This window comes from Ictalurus furcatus, chromosome 15 (assembly GCF_023375685.1).
Source record: "Ictalurus furcatus strain D&B chromosome 15, Billie_1.0, whole genome shotgun sequence".
In the NCBI taxonomy this organism is placed as follows: Eukaryota; Metazoa; Chordata; class Actinopteri; order Siluriformes; family Ictaluridae; genus Ictalurus; species Ictalurus furcatus.
The window spans coordinates 23,766,397-23,785,967 of record NC_071269.1 but is presented as its reverse complement, the minus strand read 5'-3'; the positions used below and the strand labels follow the sequence as shown (position 1 = coordinate 23,785,967).

The following is a 19,571-nucleotide window of genomic DNA, read 5'->3' as shown; positions in this document are numbered from 1 at the left end:
GTTTGTTGAGACGTTTCCTGTCCCTCTCTGTGCTCCCAACTCCTCAGGAAAGTACTGCATATAAGATAGCAGATGCTACCACAGTGTCATAGAAAGTTTTAAGCAGGGTCCTGCACACACCAAAAGACCTCAGTCTCAACAGGTGGAGATGACTTTGGCCCTTTTTGTACAGGACATCTGTGTTTGTGAACCAGTCCAGTTTATTGTTGAGGTGAACACCCAGGAATTTATATGTCTCCACCCTCTCAATGTCAATACCCTGGATGCTCACTGGTGTAGACCAGGTTGACCTCCTGCGGAGGTCGACTACCATCTCCTTTGTCTTGCTGGTGTTGAGGCAGAGGTGGTATAATTCACACCAGTTTACAAAGTCAGCGATGACCTCCCGGAATTCCTGATCGGTCTCCTCTGATACTTGTCCAACAATGACCGTATCATCAGAGAACTTCTGCATGTGGCAGCTGTTAGTGTTATGCCTGAAGTCCGCTGTGTACAGGGTGAAGAGAAATGGAGCAGTCACTGTACCCTGTGATGTTCCCGTGCTGCTAACCACCACATCAGACATACAGTCCTGGAGCCTCACATACTGTGGTCTGTCAGTGAGATAGTTGGTGATCCATGCAGCCAGGTGGTGGTCAACTCCAGCTCCCAAAAGCTTCCCCCTAAGTAGTGATGGCTGAATTGTGTTGAAAGGACTGGAAAAATAAAAAAAACATGATCCTCACAATGCTCCCAGTATTCTCCAGGTGTAAAAGTGATCTGTGCATCAGATAAATAGTGGAGTCCTCAAACCCCATGCCTGGTCGGTAAGCAAAATGTAGGGGGTCTAGCTCTGAGCTCACTAGGGTCCACAGCTGTCGCAATACAATTCTCTCCATGGACTTCATCAGGTGTGAAGTTAAGGCCACCAGTCTGAAATGGTTTGGCTCACTCGGATGCACAATTTTGGATACTGGAACCACACAGGAAGTCTTCCACAGTACTGGAACTCGCACTAGTCTCAGGATCAGATTAAAGATGTACAGAATGACCTCACTGAGCTGATCTGCACAGTCTTTAAGCAGTCTGGAGCTGATTCCATCCGGGCCTGGGGCTTTTCTTGCCTTGGTCTTCTTTAGCTCCTTCTTCACCTGATTGAGTGACAGAGAGAGACTGCAGAGGGGGAGTTATTGGCGATCCCTGATGAGTGGTATGGGGGAGGGGTGTGAAACCTCCTCGAGTGAGGGATGGTGAGCAGTGGAGAGGTGTGAGCTGTGTAATGCTGAGATCTCAGAAGCTCTGAGGTGTGAGTTGGATGATGCCGATATTCCAGGAGCCCTGGGGGTGGAGGAGGGGGTGCCTAATGGCCCAAGAGGGAAAGGTTGAGTCGCTGACAGGTCTGAGGTCTGATGGGAGGGGGGGAGGAGATGGAGCCGAATCAAATCTATTAAAAAACAGATTTAATTCTTTTGCCGGATACAAGCCCCCTCCCATTGTCTTTGCTCTGACCTGAAATTGTTTTCCAGACCTGCCCCATGTTGTTCTGTTGAAGGCGCTCCTCCAACTTTTTTCTGTAGCTGTCTTTTCCTTTCCTTTTCTCTTCTCTGAGCTGTTTTTGAACTCTCCTCAGCTCATCTTTGTCCCCAATCTGAACAGTCTCTTTTTTCCTTTAACAGAGCTTTGAGCTCTGTAGTAACTCAGGGTTTGTTGTTGGAAAAACACCGAACCTTCTTCTTAGGCATGGTGTTCTCCACACAGAAATTAATGTAATCCTTTACACAGTGAGTGAGACTGTCAATGTCCTCTCGGTGTGAACTACAGAGCATTTCCCAGTCTGTAGACCCAAAACAGTCTCTTAGTGCCTCACTGGTCTCCTCAGACTATTTTCTCACATACCTTGTGATTGGAGGTCGTTTATTCACCAAAAGTATCTTGTAGACAGACAGCAGATGGTCCAGGTTGTGATCTGAGCAGCCAAGCGGGGGAAGGGGTGAAGACCTGTATGCATCTTTTGTGTTTGCATACAGCAGATCCAATGTTTTATTGCCCCTAGTGTGGCATTTAACATACTGTGTGAAGGTGGGGAGACTTGAGGACAGGGAAGCATCATTAAAGTCCCTGGAGATGAGAAGGAGGGACTGTGGATGCGATGTCTGCAGCTGTGACACAACAGTGTGAAGTAGCTCACATGCTGCTGTAGCATCAGCCGAGGGGGGGTGGGTGTAGACAGTTATCGCAATGACGTGCGAGACCTCCCTCGGCAGGTAATAAGGCCGCATGCTAACTGCTAACAACTCAATATCCTTAGTGCACCGCTGCTCTTTAACCCTGATATGCCCAGGGTTACACGATTTCTCATTCACAAACATTGCTATTTCCCCCACCCTTCCTCTTGCCGCTCTCCTTTGTTTTCCTGTCCGCTCTCACAAGTTGAAATCTGTCCAGTGTAACCCGTGAATCCGTACTGAGATCGTTCAACCATGTCTCCGTGAAGCACATAATGCTACACTCCCGGTACTCCCTCTGCAGCCTGGTTAGCACCGTTAGCTCTTCCATCTTATTGGAGAGAGATCTCACATTCCCCATAATAATGGATGGAATGAACAGTTTGTACCATTTTTTTTCACTCCTGGCGTTTAAGTCCAGCTCTGCTTCCCCTTGTCCTTCTCCTAATTTCCTCAGAGATCACCGGTCTTTCTGTAGGAAGTATGGCCCCTGTGTGAGCTGTCTCTCGCTGCCACGGAAAACAAGGCAGCCTCTGTCGGGCAACAGATGGGCGGAGCAACACCCCCACCGGGGTTGAAAGTCAAGGCACCCCCGGCGGCTCTGGAATTCTGGGCGCTGCCCCCGGCAGCACTGAAATGCTGGGCGCCGCCCCTAGCGGCACTGGAGCTCAGGGTAGCTGCCTCGGCTGGGCAGGGCAGCGGAACGACCTACTCAACTGGGCTGGACAACGGGACTGCCTCCTCGGCTGTGCAGGGCAGAGGGACGGCCTCCTCAACTGGGCTGGACAACGGGACGGCCTCCTCGTTTGTGCAGGGCAGCGGGACGGCCTCCTCGGCCAGGCAGGGCAGCGGGACGGCCTCCTCGGCCAGGCAGGGCAGCGGGACGGCATCTTCAGCGTGCAGGAGCTCCACAGCCAAGATCTCCCCGTAAGCCTCAAGCTGTAGCTCTGAGGTTGCCATGTTGACCTCAGGCGGGAGCTTTGCTGTCGTCGTTGCCCCCGCCAAAAAAAGTTCTGGGCCAGCCTTCACCTCCGGACTGGGCAGCATGGTGCAATTCCCCTGCAGTGGGAAGCCCCAGCAGTTCGGGTAGCTTTGCTGTCTGCATGGCGTTGTATAACTCCCCTGCAGTGGGAAGCCCCAGGAGTTCGGGTAGCTTTGCTGGCTGCATTGCACGGCGTAGTTCTCCGGCAGCGGGGACGGGTAAATGGCGCGGGGGGGCGACATGGCGCGTAGCCCGGCTTGCTGCAGCGGCTTTAGAAGGCGGTGGAGCTGAGCAATTTCCTCGGTGAGTTGTTTGCTCTGTTCCTCGAACGTACGGTGCCACGCCTCAAACTTGGCCGCTTTGGCGGCGCTTATGGCGACCTGCTGGTTCCGCATTATTGGCTGAGTATTCTGTTACGAAACGGGACTGGAGGTGGATGCATGGTGCAGGTCGAAATCTTTATTAAACACGTAACTGAGAACCAAAGAAAACGCGGTCTTCACCGGAAAACGAGAAACTGGAATCGTGGCATAAAACGAGAGCATGAATCGAGGCATGGAAACAAACAATACAAACTTCATCACTTATCCAAACGATAATACTGAGCGTATTGCTCAGTAACCGAGGGGTTTAAGTAGAAAACATAATCAAACCAAAACATGGACACCTGGGGCAAATTAAAGTCACTTAACTAAATGCTCAAGCAGGAAGCGAGCGAACCAAAACAAAGTCACGTGACTCATCAGGAGCCGTGCCACAGTGCCCTCTGCTGGCCGTGGTGTAACAGTATATATGTTTTATATATATATATATATATATATATATATATATATATATATATATATATATATATATATATATATATAAGTATGTCAAATTGTAGTACATTTAAGTGTAATTTTAATATCATTAGAGTAGTATTAACATGGATTTAATATACATTAGAAAGGGTCACTTGCAACAAAATAGTTTGAGAACCAAAAATCAAAAAAGGTTATAATAAATAAAAATAATAATTTTCTGCACAATAGGAGATGGTCAGGTGACAAACTCAGTCTTGAAAAACAGACTTCATTTCTGCGTACATATCTTTTGGGAAGAATACCTCTTTATTCAAAATAAATGTTCAACATGCAGACAAACAGAAATGTGGACAATCCTCACCTTCATTTTGGTTCTCTGGAACTTGTAAACTGAAAACTTTATGGTTGAACACAGGAGGATTATCATTCTTATCCTGTATGACCACGTCGAAGGACAATGTCAAATCAAGGGTTTGATTAGTTTTTGCATCACGCACATTGAACTCCACCTAGTTATAAACCATGTAATGAGACACATATGGCAATTTCAATTGAACATATTTAGGGTTTTTTCCTGAAATAAACAGTAGAAAACTCAAATGGCTCATCTTCATTAGCTTCCTAATTAATACACACAGAATGTAAATCTTGGAAATACATATATAGACAAAAAATGTATTAAAAAATTAGCAACACTCCTAAAACAAGGACTCACATGGAAAATGGGATATGTTTCTCGGTCTATTGGCTTGTACATGAAGACTTCACCAGTTCGTTCATCGATGCCTAATACACCCTTTGGGTCTTTTGTCACCCCATGGCCACTTATGCTGAACCTGACGGAATGTCCATGTTGCTTGTCGTTGAACAACTGGGACCAAAAGAGTGAAAGGAAAGATTTGATCAGTTAATCCAATTAATCTTACATTGTGTAGAAAGTCTGAGGAGCAAGGACAATTTCATTGGCTTTCATATACAGTGCCCTCCACTAATATTGGCACCCTTGGTAAATATGAGCAAAGAAGGCGGTGAAAAATTTGTCTTTATTGTTTAATCTTTTGATCTTTTGTTAAAAAAAACAGCTCTAGATAACAGCTCTGAGTCTTCTCCTATAATGCCTGATGAGGTTGGAGAATACATGGTGAGGGATCTGAGACCATTCCTCCATACAGAATCTCTCCAGATCCTTCACATTTCGAGGTCCACGCTGGTGGACTCTCCTCTTCAGTTCATCACACAGGTTTTCTATGGGGTTCAGGTCAGGGGACTGGGATGGTCATGGCAGGACCTTGATTTTGTGGTCAGTAAACCATTTTTGTGTTGATTTTGATGTATGTTTTGGATCATTGCCCTGCTGGAAGATCCAACCACGGTCTATTTTAAGCTTTCTGGCAGGTTTTTCACTTAAAGTCCATGATGTCATGTATCCTAACAAAATGTCCAGGTCCTCTGGCAGAAAAACAGCATTAAAACATTAAAGATCCATCACCATATTTAACCGTGGGCATGAGGTACTTTTCCATATGGCTACCTCTGTGTGCACCAAAACCATCTCTGGTGTTTATTACCAAAAAGCTCTATTTTGGTTTCTTCTGACCATAGAACCCGATCCCATTTAAAGTTCCAGTAGTGTCGCAAACTGAAGACACTGGAGTTTGTTCCCCAATGATTGTAATGGGGTACCTCTGTGATTTTTAGAGGAAAAGGTCCGACACTCTCCTCCTCCAGCTCAATCGTAGTCAGCACCCATCTCCTCTTGGATCGAACGAGCACACGTTCCTTAGAAAGAATGTTAATTGGTTTAATAACACTTAGTCAAGGTAGAATGAATTTCATTTCAATTCGACTCATCCGATTTCATCATCATTTGTGAGTCTAAGCATAACCTTATTTATCAATCTTTTAATTAAATTGCATGTAAATGTTTTCTTAGGCTACAACAAACAAAAATTTCTTAAACAAGTTTCGGTAAGGCAGATTTTCTTCCTACTCTCATGCGTATGTTGATAAATGCCAATCAGCTCTAAATTTCCAAGAGCATTCACACAGCTGATTTATATTTCGTGAAGGCCATAAAGCTCCATAAAAGGCAAAGGTAACTGAGTTGAACATGTCAGAATGACGACTAAACATTGAAAGACATTTTCAGACATCTCATAAGTGATCATGTGTTAAATCTTCCAGTAATATGGCTCAGCCACTGCAGCGCATTGACTTCCACAGTCACACACACTAACTGTTAACACTTTAGTAAATTTAGTTTTATTGGGTAGCATTTTTTTTTTGTCCTAATTAAGTGGGGAGTTTTATTTGTCAGAATTTATAGATTTGTTTTGGACTGCTTTCTGTCAAGTGTTTAGTATGAAACAACTGAGTTTCACAAAATTTTACTTCAATCAATATATGCAATTAAAATAAATAAGCAATTTCAACTCGAAAGTAAATCACTCAGTCAGACATTATATGCTTTCAAGCTGATCGATCCATGTATTTACACAAGTGTAAACTTTCTTGCGTAAATGCTCCCGTGAATAATTTATGAATAAATCCATTCATAGCTTGATAAAAAAAGATCTTTATGAAATAAAGTTCTTTTGTAAATACATACACTTGTCCCTTCTTTTTTCTCCTCTTGGCTCATCAGCTTGCCACGTGACGTCTCGGCCCACGGCTGAAAATAAACATCAAAATGAACAAAGACAGATAAAGAGCTTTGCAGAAGTGTTCACTTCTAAAACTGAATCTGCTAGTTACAGTTGAGGCAAAAAGTACACATACACCTAGGCTAAAGTGATTTAATCTTAATTTTTCACAACGATTTCTTTTAGCAAGTCAAAGGACATATACTTAGTTGAAATCAGAGCTAATTTTAAAACACACGATTAGGGACAGATTTATATCAGCTTTAATTCACTATATCAGAATTCCAGTTGGTCAAAAGTTTATATGCACCAAGTTGATTCTCTTGTTAAACAGTTTAGAAGATTTCAAAAATTAATGTAAAAACTTCTAGAAGTTTCTGAAGAGACAGGACTATTTTGCCTTTGATACAATGGGAAAATCTGAGCAACTCAGCCAACATTTTAGAAGAAAAAAAAAATGTGGATGAAAGAAAGTTTTACTGCCACAATGGTTAGAGGTATGCACAGAGAAAAAAGCTTGAGGCAAAATAACACGGTGCCAACTTTGAAGCATAGGGGGTTGCAGTATCGTGTTGTTTGGTGTTTTCCTGGAAAAGGGACTGGTGCACTTTAGAAAATAAATGGCATCATAAGGAAGGAGGATTATCTGGAAATACTGAAGCAAAACCTCAATGCATCAGCCAGAAAGTTAAAACTTGGCCGCAAATGTGTCTTCAGGCAGGACGATGACCCTAAACATACGTCCAATGTTGTAACAAAACGACTTAAAGATGATAACGTGAAACCATTGGAGTGGCCAGCACAAAGCCCTGACCTGGATCCCATAGAAAGTTTGCGGACTGAACAAAAAAATAGTGTCTCCGATAAAGATCTGATACAATAAATGAAACGAGAAAAAATATTATTATTTAGTATTTGGACAAAACAGCCATCGTGTTTTCCGAGCCAAAGAGGTAAAGGATCATCCAAGCAGTTATCAGCGTCAGGTCCAAAAGCCAGCGTCTGTCATGGTATGGGGGCGTGTCAGTGTCCATGGCATGGGTAACTTGCACATCTGTGAGGGCAGCATTAATGCAGAAAGATATGTACACATTTTGGAGCAACATATGCTGCCATCCAGAGCAGGACAACGCCAAACCGCATTCTGCCCGGATTACAAGCGCATGAGAGTGTGGGTGCTAGCATGGCCTGCTGCAGTCCCGATCTGTCTCCGATTGAGAATGTGTGGCGTATTATGAAGCGCAAAATGAGGCACCAAAGACCCTGTACAGTTGCACAGCTGAAGAAATGCATAATGGATGAATGGGGTAAAATTCCGTTTGCTAAACTTAACCACCTGGTGTCTTCACTCAGTGTCCAAACACTTAAGTGTTATTAAAAGAAAAGTTGATGTTACACAGCAGTAAACCGTCGACTGTCCCAGCTTCTTTGTGTGTGTTGCAGTCGTCAGATTTTAAATAAATTTAATTAAAAAAAATAAATTAAATTCACAAAGTAAAACATTAAATAGTGTGTTAATAATGTGTTTTCAATATAGTACAGGGTGAAATGCTTTTTTTTTTTCTCCATACTATCCCAACTTTTTTGGAATTGCGGTTGTACAATAAAAGGCTTACGCTTAAAAAGACCATTCTTATTTGCCAGTGGACTTCCCAAGTTCTCACCGATACCAGATAGATTTTGAAACCGGACCATTACCACAACAATGTTGTCAGGCACGTGAAAACATTTGAGCAATCACAAAGTGCCATGTGCGAAAAAATACCTAAAGTTAAGTTTCTGTCAGACCTGATATCACACCTGGCATTATTACTATTTTGTCACCTTTTCTATTTTAGAGAACTATTGTACAAACCTGATCTTGTGGAGAAAAACAAACAAACAAACAAAAACTATGGATTTGAACAAGTGCAGCACATTTGGGTGGGTTTAGTTCTAATTCCTGTGACTGAAATTGTTATGAATTTGCAAGAGTGAGACCTGGCTGCAGTAACACGCTGGATGTTTCATGTTTACTTCGAATCGTGTGAATCCGTAGCTGCTACATCATAGCCACCTCATGAACTTGGGCTCAAGCCTGATGTCAATTTAGTTCCAAATTCACTTTTAATCACGTGTTAAAATTGAGTTAACTATTTGATGACTGACCCTTAATGCATTCAACTTTTAAAAAATCACAGAAAAAACTCATAAAAGTAAACTTAAGCATGGCCCATACTATGTCAAGTATAAATTTCCTTGCACAGCATTAAGACACTTCAGTAAGTTTTAAAGAGCAAATTAGTAGCTTCTGAGAGCAGAAAACCTCTCAAAGCAAAAACATTTTGAGACAAAAGACTCAACCCATAAAATCTGAGTCCTGTAAAAAAAAAACAACAAAAAAAAACTTGAGAGGCATTGCTCTAAAACATCCCTTTTAATCTAAAAAAGTGCATTTTGCATATTAAACAGGAATGTTTATACTCATCACCAGAAGAAAAAGAAGAAGAAAGATTGTCCTCCCCATCCTGAAGATTGTATGATAAGCCGTCCTACTGTTCAACATACCGGGTGTGTGTGTGTGTGTGTGTGTGTGTGTGTGTGTGTGTATTGCGTTGGTAAATAATCTCAAGGACACTGGTGTAGGTGTGGCCATGTTTATGCAGATGTGTTAATGTATGAGTAGTATGCAAGACACCTGCTGTTTTCTCTACTGTGCATTCTGCACTGTAATTCAGTCCGCTAAGCAAAATAATAAATGGCGTGAATCTACAGCTGTGTTTATTATTTACCTTATTTACTTTTCATATTTACCTATCAACTCAGGTGCAATACTGATTTAAATTAGTGCTGAATTCAGTTTTACTATATCAAGTATAGATTTCCTTGCAATCTATAAACAAATCTAGTAAACAGGCATGAGCTAGGCAGGACAAGAATCGAGAACGAGGAACAAGAAGCAAGATCAAAGAACATGAATCAAAATGAGGAACAGGGTACAAACGCCTGGTATGGTGATAAAACTCAATACTTCGCAAAGTCATTGGGTTCAAACAGTCTCTTATGTTTGTAGGCTGCAGTGCAGGATGGGAAATGTAGTCACTGCTTTGCTGTGATATGACAGAAGACCCCCCCCCCGCCGACTTGGAGTGGAATGACATCCTCAGTGAAGCAGGGAGGCGGAGCGACATCCTCAGCAGAGCAGGGAGGTGGAGCGATGTCCTCGGCTGAGCAGCATAGCTGAGGGTCGTCCTCAGCCACACTGAGAAGTTGAGTGTCATTCTTCCCCGACTTGGGGGTGATCAGATATTGGTTGAGTGTGTGAGCAGACTCAGGCATGATCAGAACTTGCTTGTCCACGTCAGCAGACTTGGGAATGAGCATATCTTGGTTGGTCGTGACGTCAGTTTCAGGCATGAGAAGAACTTGGTTGTCCGTGTCAGCAGACTCGGGCATGATCAGAACTTGGTTGTCCGTGTCAGCAGACTCGGGCGTGATCAGAACTTGGCTGTCTATGTCAGCAGACTCGGGCATGATCAGAACTTGGTTGTCTGTGTCAGCAGATTCGGGCATGAGCAGAACCTGGTTGGATGTGACGTTGGCTTCAAGCATAAGGAGAACCTGGTTGGTCGTGATGTCGGTTTCAGGCGTGAACACAATCTGGTTGGTCGTGACATCAGTTACAGGCATGAGCAGAACCTGGTTGGTCGTGACATCGGTTTCAGGCATGAGGAGAACTTGGTTGGTGGTGGCAACAGACTCAGATGTGAGCATAACTTGGTTGGTCGTGACATCGGTTTCAGGCATGAGGAGAACTTGGTTGTTCATGTCAACAGACTCCATAAATTGGTTGTCAGTGTCAGCGACCGTGGACTGGAACTTAGCGTGGGCGGTCGCCTCTTCGACCTCGGACAGGAACTTGGCTTGCGAGGTTGTCTCTTCAACCTCGGACAGGAACTTGACTTGGGAGGTCGCCTCTTCGACCTCGGACAGGAACTTGAATTGGGAGGTCATCTCTTCGACCTTGGACAGGAACTTGGCTTGAGAGGTCGCCTCTTCGACCTCGGACAGGAACTTGGCTTGAGAGGTCGTCTCTTCGACCTCGGACAGGAACTTGGCTTGAGACGTCGTCTCTTTGACCTCGGACAGGAACTTGGCTTGAGAGGTCGTCTTTTCGACCTCGGACAGAAACTTGGCTTGAGAGGTCGCCTCTTCGATCTTGGACAGGAATTTGGCTTGAGAGGTCGTCTCTTCGATGCATGAATAGGTGTATTTTACTGAATTTTAGAAAAGACTGGTTGTGCCTTTGGAAAGTATTGAAGATTTTTAAAAATCATATTATTATCATGGTGTTAAATTATAAAATAATACTCAGGCTAGCTGTGGCAGCGGGTACATGGTTTAGCTTTGGCTGCGGATGGAAAGGAGGCAGATTCTCACCTGTGTGTGTGTGTGTGAGATCATGGCTAGTTTACTTATGTGTGCTTTTCAGAAGAACACTGATTTAGAGACTGAGAGCTGAGCTGTTTGTGTTTGCTTACAAGAACAGAAGCGCTGAAAATCGTTCACAGAAAAATAAATGGAAAAATTTATTTTTATATAGTGCCTGTCTCCAGAGTAATCCTTTCCACATACACACCGGATTCGTAATATCTACTCAATTGTACTTAATCTACTGTGTTCATACAAAATTAGAATGAGTTATTGAAATTCAGTAATGCCTTAAATAAGTATGCTACAAATAAATGTTTTAAACATATAATTGAGAATGAAAATAAAGCCATAAACCAATAAATATATGCATCTCAAATTATCCACCAATTAAGTAAATATCATGTAAAAATAGCTTTCAGTCAGTCATGATAAAAGGGTAAGCCATGCTTCTGTAGAATACTATATGATATACGCATTTTCTATGAGAATTTAAAAAATGCATCATATGTTAAGGTATTTCGTTCAATTAATGCCAGAAAAACTTAGACAATGTGAAATTTCAACACTCAATTGTACCTGAAATCACCCTGCAAGTCTGTGTGGAATTGTGAAAGCAACACACAGTTTTTTTAAGGAACTTCAATTACTGGGAACTTTTACTGTATAATTAAATTTCCCCGCAGGGCAGAATTTCAACACGTACGCATAATAGTGCTCAGCAAATGTGTTGGCATGCTAAGCCAGATCATATCACTTTCACCTTCTAAGTGAAAGGACAGTAGATGGATTCTTGGGCGAATGACATCAGTGGCACTCATATACTGTACACTGTTACTGAAACTTTTTTTGTTTGTTTGTGTTTTCTTCTTATATTTTATTAAAGTCCCTAATTAGAGTGATAAAGATTTTGGTATTTAGATTAGATTTATACTCTTGCAAAAAAAATTAAAAATTAATTAATTAATTGATTGATTGATTGATTAATAATAATAATAATAATAATAATAATAATAATAATAATAATAATAATAATTTCTAACATTTCTCAATTGACTACATTTATTCAAATCAGATATTCTAAAATTGTTACGACACGGCGAAATCGGCGCGGCAGCTCACCAAGTGTAGTGCCGCCCAGGGACATGGCGGAGGAGGACTACACTTCCCAGTCATACCCGCGCTCGAGTTCGCCAGGGTTCTAATTGCGAACACCTGCAAACACCTAAAGTTATGTAAGGGCCTCCCTAGCATTAGCCGCTTGCGAAGTAACCGCTCAGCAGCCTCGTGTCTGTTTGTTTACCAAGCCGATTTCATTAGAAGTGTTTTCCCTGGTGCTCGACTTAACGCTCGTCTCTCACTATGCTATTGCCTACGCCCCTGACGCATAGCTTACCTGCTCTGTCCCGATTCGATTCTCGTTCTGTGTTCATTCTCACGTCATCTCTCCGCTCGCCCGCGCTTGTCTCCGTCTACGCTTCGTAACAAAAATGACTTCAAATCACATAAGTACAAAGTATAAGGTATCATAGTGTGCTATTTACATTATTACATAATTTGTGTGTGTCTTTAAAGTCTTTAATGTTGAATAGACTAATAGCCTATTAAATGGAAATTCTTAAGACCCTGCCTAATTCCACTGAATTGAATTGTCAGTTTACAGTAACTAATGTACAGTGACAGGATTAGCATGTTAATAAATCGGACCCATTACATAGGGACGGCATAAAATGTATGCACTCCCTGCAAATCACCTTCAGGGGAAACATCAAACTGTTCTAAGCACGCTGAAATCTCTTTGAATGCATTGTGCTCTGTGAAGGCCAGTAATTTATGTTTAAATTTGGCTGGCATGTAAATGCTCAAAGAGAATCTTCCATCACACTTGCTTACTGTTTTTATTTATTTTATTTATTTAATTCTCTCAACAGCAGCAAAAAGGAAACCCCTCGATGTGAGGTTGATCTATTTGAAAAGAACATTGTAAGTGGAGTTTTTGGAGAGTTTCTGGAGAGTAGAGCAAGGCAGATGTAATAGAAGTCTATATGGGAAGATAAACAGGACCATGATTTTGTTTAATGGTTAATTACTCCGAGTTTGCTTGTTATATGGTAACTTTGAATTGTGCATTAAAGAGAAGTTACTGTATGTTACTCAACCCTTGCACTAGACATGCATGATCAAACTGGTTTAACCTGTCTTTTTTAACTTGTTTGTTTAAGGACAAGTTGAGTCTTCATGCAAGTTCACTTTCAACAACAGCGATCAACAATGTTGATACACTGAGGGGGTGGGCAGATTCAGATGTAGGTAGTCATCACTTCTTGTTTGCCAAGGTTTGATAAGCAGCAGCATGTCAACAGCCTTCCAGATAACTGTGTTGCTCCGGGGTTATAGCTTTAAAAACAGACCATTTCAAAGTGCCATTCTGGGTTGCAAAGTAAGACACTTGATTCTGTTATTAAAGGAGACTCATGTATAGTAAAAGACCAGGGACCTCGATTGTGCGTATGCACGTTTCTATGCATTGAATGGTATGTTTTCTAATGGGAAATTCAATGCACACGTATTCACCTTCCTAAAATACGGTTCTAAAATATTCAGTTGTTTAAATACCATCTTCATTATTCATCAGGTAATATTTCAACACATTATTTTTCAACCTCAAAAATTCAGTCTGCAAAAATTCAGGTCTTAAAATTTTGGTCTTAGAATTCAAGTCTTCATAACCGGGTCTCACGGGAAGAGCAATGGATTGCCGATACTACTGTAACACGTTACTCTGGGCCGGCCCCCTAGTGGTGGGATTGTGCAAACAAGCCACAAGAGAAGATGAACCTAGCGGACTGGTATACAGTTGGCTTGACGTTTTACATTCGATATTCGCAGATACGTGCAAATTAAGGGACCGTCTCTAAAGTTACATATTGGTATACATGATTCTAACTTCAAAAGCATTTGAAGAGAATAACTTACAGTCAAAAAACCAACTGTAAAGTGTTTAACTAGGTGTCAGCTATAACACACACTTTTTTTTAAATAAAAAATCTAAAAGGTGTACATCATACCTGGCACCTTCAGGAACACTTTCCAGTTGGTTTTGTGACTGTAAGTCATTCTCTTCAAATGCTATTGAGCTTTAAACTTTGGTATATTTTGTGTATACGTCCATACAGTATAAGAACATCACAATGTTTAGATATGATTTGACAGTTTATTTAATTAAATATCAAAAATCTAAAAGATGTAATCTAATACTTCCATAGGGATGTAGCAGAGAATCTTATTAGTTCCCTACATGCCTACACTTGCTTGACAGGGTTTGTGAGGTCTTGGCACACTTCCCAGCCCAACTACTTCTCAAAAACCACACAAAAGACCTATCCCAAAAAGTATGCCCTCATAAAGGGGGGAAAAAGTTCACCATGGTGTACATGCGTTTTACAATATCTGCAATACATCTTTTTCTCAAGGTGCCTAGTATGACCATTATACATTTTATCTCCTTATCTCCTAATCTTTGCAATATATCTTACAACAGACATGTCTCGAGCCAACATACTGTAGATTCATTGTCCATACTTACCATATTAACCTTTGATTGCCATAGACTATGTTTGCATTTAAATTCATTCTAATTATTTGCTTTAAAACAAGATTTTGCTTCGCTGCCACCAACTGTTTTTAAACTAGCCAAAGAAGAAGAAAAAAGCTACCCACAGACGTGCATTTTTCACCTGTAACCTTGTTCCAAAACTAGCCCAATTTAGCATAAAAACCACAACCCTGGCAACCCCGGTCTATTCAGTCAACATACAGCACTAGTCAAAAGCTGTGTCCCAGATGACATACTACACACTATGCACGTACTGTACACTATGCACTGTCTACTCCACCATCTAGTGTATGAAATATAGAAGGGTAGCAACATCTCAAATGGAACACTAATGGCTTTTTCCTTTATATATATATATATATATATATATATATATATATATATATATATATATATATATATATATTCACTAGGTAGCTAATTAGTGGTTTCGTTCGCATCTATCAGCAGATGCACAGAGCCAAAACAGAGGCGCACTTTGAGATTAGAAACTGAGCAGTGTAAAGATTCGTTTTTGGGCTTTTTTTTTTCATAATGCTTCTGTAATACTGTCATGTATAGTTGTGCCACATCCCAGACTGCTTGGTGTACTGTTCTAAATAGATTGTACATAGTGTGCATTGTGTAGTTTGGGACACTATGCTGAATTCTCTCCGAATGTCAGTGAATAAATTTAGGGACATGCTTGCAATAACACAGAATGTGTAAATAATATAAAAATAATCATGTTTGAAATTAATCTATGTCTTTATCATTTGGGATGTTTCTTAAAATGTAGACGTTGAACCTATACATTAGTAGTAGCCATTTACACCTATGTATTATGAAAAAAAAAAAAAAAGATTAAACATGTAATACAACAAGAAATAATTAAAGCCAACAGTTGCACCAGTCCAATGAATGCTTTGTCAAAAACCAGTTTTATCATTAACCGTTAATTCGCCCCAAGGCAGCCTGACATATTAAAAGCTGGCTTAGTATACCCATAATCTATTTAATTACTGACAAGAAAACAACAGATTAACCATGGATATATTCACAACAGGGTAGAGCTTTGTCCTTACACAATTACAGTGCCCTCCAGTAATACTGGCAGTTTCCAGTATTTCCAGTAATTTTGGTAAATACGAGGAGAAAAGGCTGTGGAAAAACTGTCTTTATTGTTTAACCTTTTGATCTGTTGTTGAAAAAAATTCACAAAAATACTCTGCTCTCACGGATATCAAACAATTGTAAATGCAAAGCAGGTTTATCCAAAAAAAAAAAAAAATGTTTGTTAAATATAGGTGTGGAACTCTTATTGGCACCCCATGAATTCATATGAGGAAAATATATTTGAAGTATATTCCCAATGATATTTTAAATGGTTTAGTACAAGGATTAGGGTGACTAGGAACAGGGGTATAAATATGAGGGATCATGTACAGTGCCCTCCACTAATAGTGGCACCTTTTGTGGTAAATATTGTCTTTATGGTTTTACCTTTTGATCATTTGTTCAAAAATAACCATTGCAAAAAAATACAGGTTTGTAAATGGTGCACTTATATAGTGCTTTTATCCAAAGCGCTTTACACTGTGTCTCATTCACCCATTCACACACACCAATGGTAGCAGAGCTGCCATGCAAGGCGCTAACTTGCCATCAGGAGCAACTTGGGGTTCAGTGTCTTGCCCAAAGACACCTCGGCATGTGTGCCGGGAATCGAACCACCAACCCTACGATTAGTGGCCAGCCCGCTCTACCACCTGAGCCACAGCCGCCCATACATGATGGATGGATGGATGGATGGATGGATGGATGGATGGATGGATGGATGGATGGATGGATGGATGGATGGATGGATGGATGGATGGATGGCTGGCTGGCTGGCTGGCTGGCTGGATGGCTGGCTGGATGGCTGGCTGGCTGGCTGGATGGCTGGCTGGCTGGCTGGATGGCTGGCTGGCTGGCTGGATGGCTGGCTGGCTGGCTGGATGGCTGGCTGGCTGGCTGGATGGATGGCTGGATGGCTGGATGGATGGATGGCTGGATGGCTGGATGGATGGATGGCTGGATGGCTGGCTGGATGGATGGCTGGATGGCTGGCTGGCTGGATGGCTGGCTGGCTGGATGGCTGGATGGCTGGATGGCTGGATGGCTGGATGGCTGGATGGCTGGATGGCTGGATGGCTGGATGGCTGGATGGCTGGATGGCTGGATGGCTGGATGGCTGGATGGCTGGATGGCTGGATGGCTGGAAGTAGAAGCTACCATCTCAGAAGATGATATGAAGCTATGAATGGAGGCTAGGTACAGTGAAAGCACAGTATTCCACACACATTTTTCCAGTGGATATTATGTCAATAATTGATTACATACTGGCTGTAATGAATGGTTGGGTTCTGTAAAGTCTAATAGGACAGCATTAGCAAGCAAAATGACATTTTAATATTGATTTAATCCAGTGGTATTACATTGCGCTCTCTATGTACTGTACAACCACTTGACATTTCCCTGCTAAAAAAACAGTAAAATAATAAATTACACTTACTGGTCATGTATTAAATATAAACTAGATCTTATTTGGATTTTTTTTTCCCCTCATCAAAACCATTTAAGAGGCCGTACATTTTGTGATTTAATTTAGAATCTCAGTAAACAGTGGCAGACCACATTAACGACGTGAAAATCGCAAGTGAGGAAAACGTTTCCCTTTGATTAAGCGTTCATGTCACGTCTACCGTTTTTTGGCATATTTAAGGCAAACACAACAGGCAATTCAATTTATTTTGTTTATTTGAAATACATTAAAACACCCTGCATCGGCGCTTACCTTTACCACAGACATTCATCATGATTCCTGTTACCCTCAAATAAAGACACTACATGGAACGCTGTCCTATTAACTCTGGTTACGTGCATAGGACATTGCAGTGGGGGACATCCAAATTCAGATTTAAAAACAAAGAAATGGTGAAAAAAGTTGTGTATGATTTTCAAGAAAGACTATTATCATACTAAGTGCAGTAAAAAAAAAAAAATCTGGATAATCTGCAGGATAAATGCCACAAGGCATAGTTAATGAAATAAATATTATAGTATCAGTTTTCATTAGTAATATGCTGGATTAGTCTTAATTGGTATGAGTCATTCCTACATGAAGAAACAAAGTTGGCATTGATGTGCTGCAAAGTAGAGGTCGTCATTTGCCATGGCTTTAAAAGGTTGGCAGTTCGATTCCCAGCCCACATGACTGCACATGCAGAAGTGTCCTTGGGCAAGATGCTGAACCCCAAGTTGCTCCCGTTGGCAAGTTAGTGCCTTGCATGGTAGTTCTGCTACCATTAGTGTGAGTGTGTGTGTGTGAATGGGTGAATGAGAACCAGTGTAAAGCGCTTTGGAACAGCTAAGGTTAAAAAAAAGCGTTATATAAGTGCAGACCATTTACCATTTACCATGTTTGTTGATGCAGGTAATGATAGTGTAATGGAAGTATACTATACACAAAAACTTTTCTGTAAATAACTCCCTTTGACCATATCCAGTTCTTCAATTATGTCCCACAGACTTGCTGGAGTGGTTTAAGGCACAAATAAATCACCATGTAGCTGAACTTATAACGGCAGCCATCTTGGACAAACAATCATGACGACAGCCATCTTGGATGGACACACAATCATGAGGACAGCCATCTTGGATGGACAAACAATCATGATGGCAGCCATCTTGGGCGGACAAACAATCATGACAGCAGCTATCTTGTACGGACAAACAATCATGAGGGCAGCCATCTTGGGTGGACAAACAATCATGAGGGCAGCCATCTTGGATGGACAGGATGGCTGCGTCCAGTATCTTGTACTATGACGGTACAAACTGAATTCGATGCAGTATCTACTGCACGGCCGTTGAAACAGTACGTACTAATCAGTATGTGTGTGTAGTATGACTACAATCCCGGACATACTACGTCCGCCATGTTAGCGTTGTCATGTGACCTTCGACGTCATCATAAACACAAAAATCTTAAACAAGTTAACAATGTATTCAGGTATTGTTAAACAAGTCCTGTTCAACCAATGTTTAATACTTAAAAAGAGCTGACACTGTCTTCTGCTGGGTTTTTTTTTTTTTTCTGAGCTCGTCAACACCAGTCCCGTTGCATTATGGGATTGTTTGACTCGCGTAGTGTCCATTGGCTGCATACATGCAACTCAAATAGTTGCGTTCATCAATAAATCTGTGATGTGTAAAATCTGTTACTAAATTTGCAACTCATAGATACAATAAAATGTAGATGTCAGATTAAATGATATGCTGAAACACACTAAATCATTTTTATAGGCGTGTGCATTTTTCTGCACACTTTTATGTGTGTGCTCACACACACGTACACACAGGGAGAAAAAGAAAGAGAGAGAGAGAGACTTCAACATAGTTGCCCTCTGTAACACCTCCTTCGATCCCCCAGTCTCTCTCTCTCTCTCTCTCTCTCTCTCTCTCTCTCTCTCTCTCAGCAGACTGTTCTTTGGAACCTGTTCAGCTTGTTCAGGAAACCACAAAATCAATTATTCCCAAGAGCACATGGAGGTACGAGAGCAGCAACATAGAACAAAGCCTACAGTAAGACATATAATCATGGCACAAATGTCTTACCGTACATGAATGTCACATATGGAATTTTAATTATGATGTTTTCATTTTAATATTCTTAATGACAATATTTATGAACATGCAGGTAATGATTAAAAAAAATCAAACCACAAAAGCAAAAGCAATTGCATAGTGAAAGGTTAACGTAAATAGGGTACATTAAATACTGCTATGGTAACAACACACACAGATGCACACAGACATAAACACACTACAAAGCCTGGTTTTAATACAAAGCGTTTTACAAATGGTGGTGAGCGAGAGAGAAACCTTCAAAGG

At 41.3% G+C, this 19,571-nt stretch overlaps 1 protein-coding gene across 5 annotated transcripts in view; it reads right to left on the bottom strand.

Moving 5' to 3' along the window:
* The window catches only part of LOC128619073 (cadherin-like protein 26), a 34,717-nt gene extending 25,521 nt beyond the window's left edge, over nt 1–9,196 (bottom strand). For all 5 annotated transcript variants that reach the window (XR_008387872.1, XM_053642941.1, XM_053642942.1 and 2 more), the window contains exons 1-5: nt 9,102–9,196; nt 6,598–6,660; nt 5,673–5,768; nt 4,705–4,860; nt 4,351–4,498 (exon numbers count right to left, since the gene is read on the bottom strand). Coding sequence is in view for 4 of the 5 variants with exons in the window: in XM_053642941.1 (XP_053498916.1) it covers nt 4,351–4,498; nt 4,705–4,860; nt 5,673–5,768; nt 6,598–6,660; nt 9,102–9,176 (538 nt within the window). In the remaining variant the exon portion in view is untranslated. The remainder of the gene's footprint in view (nt 1–4,350; nt 4,499–4,704; nt 4,861–5,672; nt 5,769–6,597; nt 6,661–9,101) is intronic.
* Nucleotides 9,197–19,571: the final 10,375 nt, after the last annotated feature.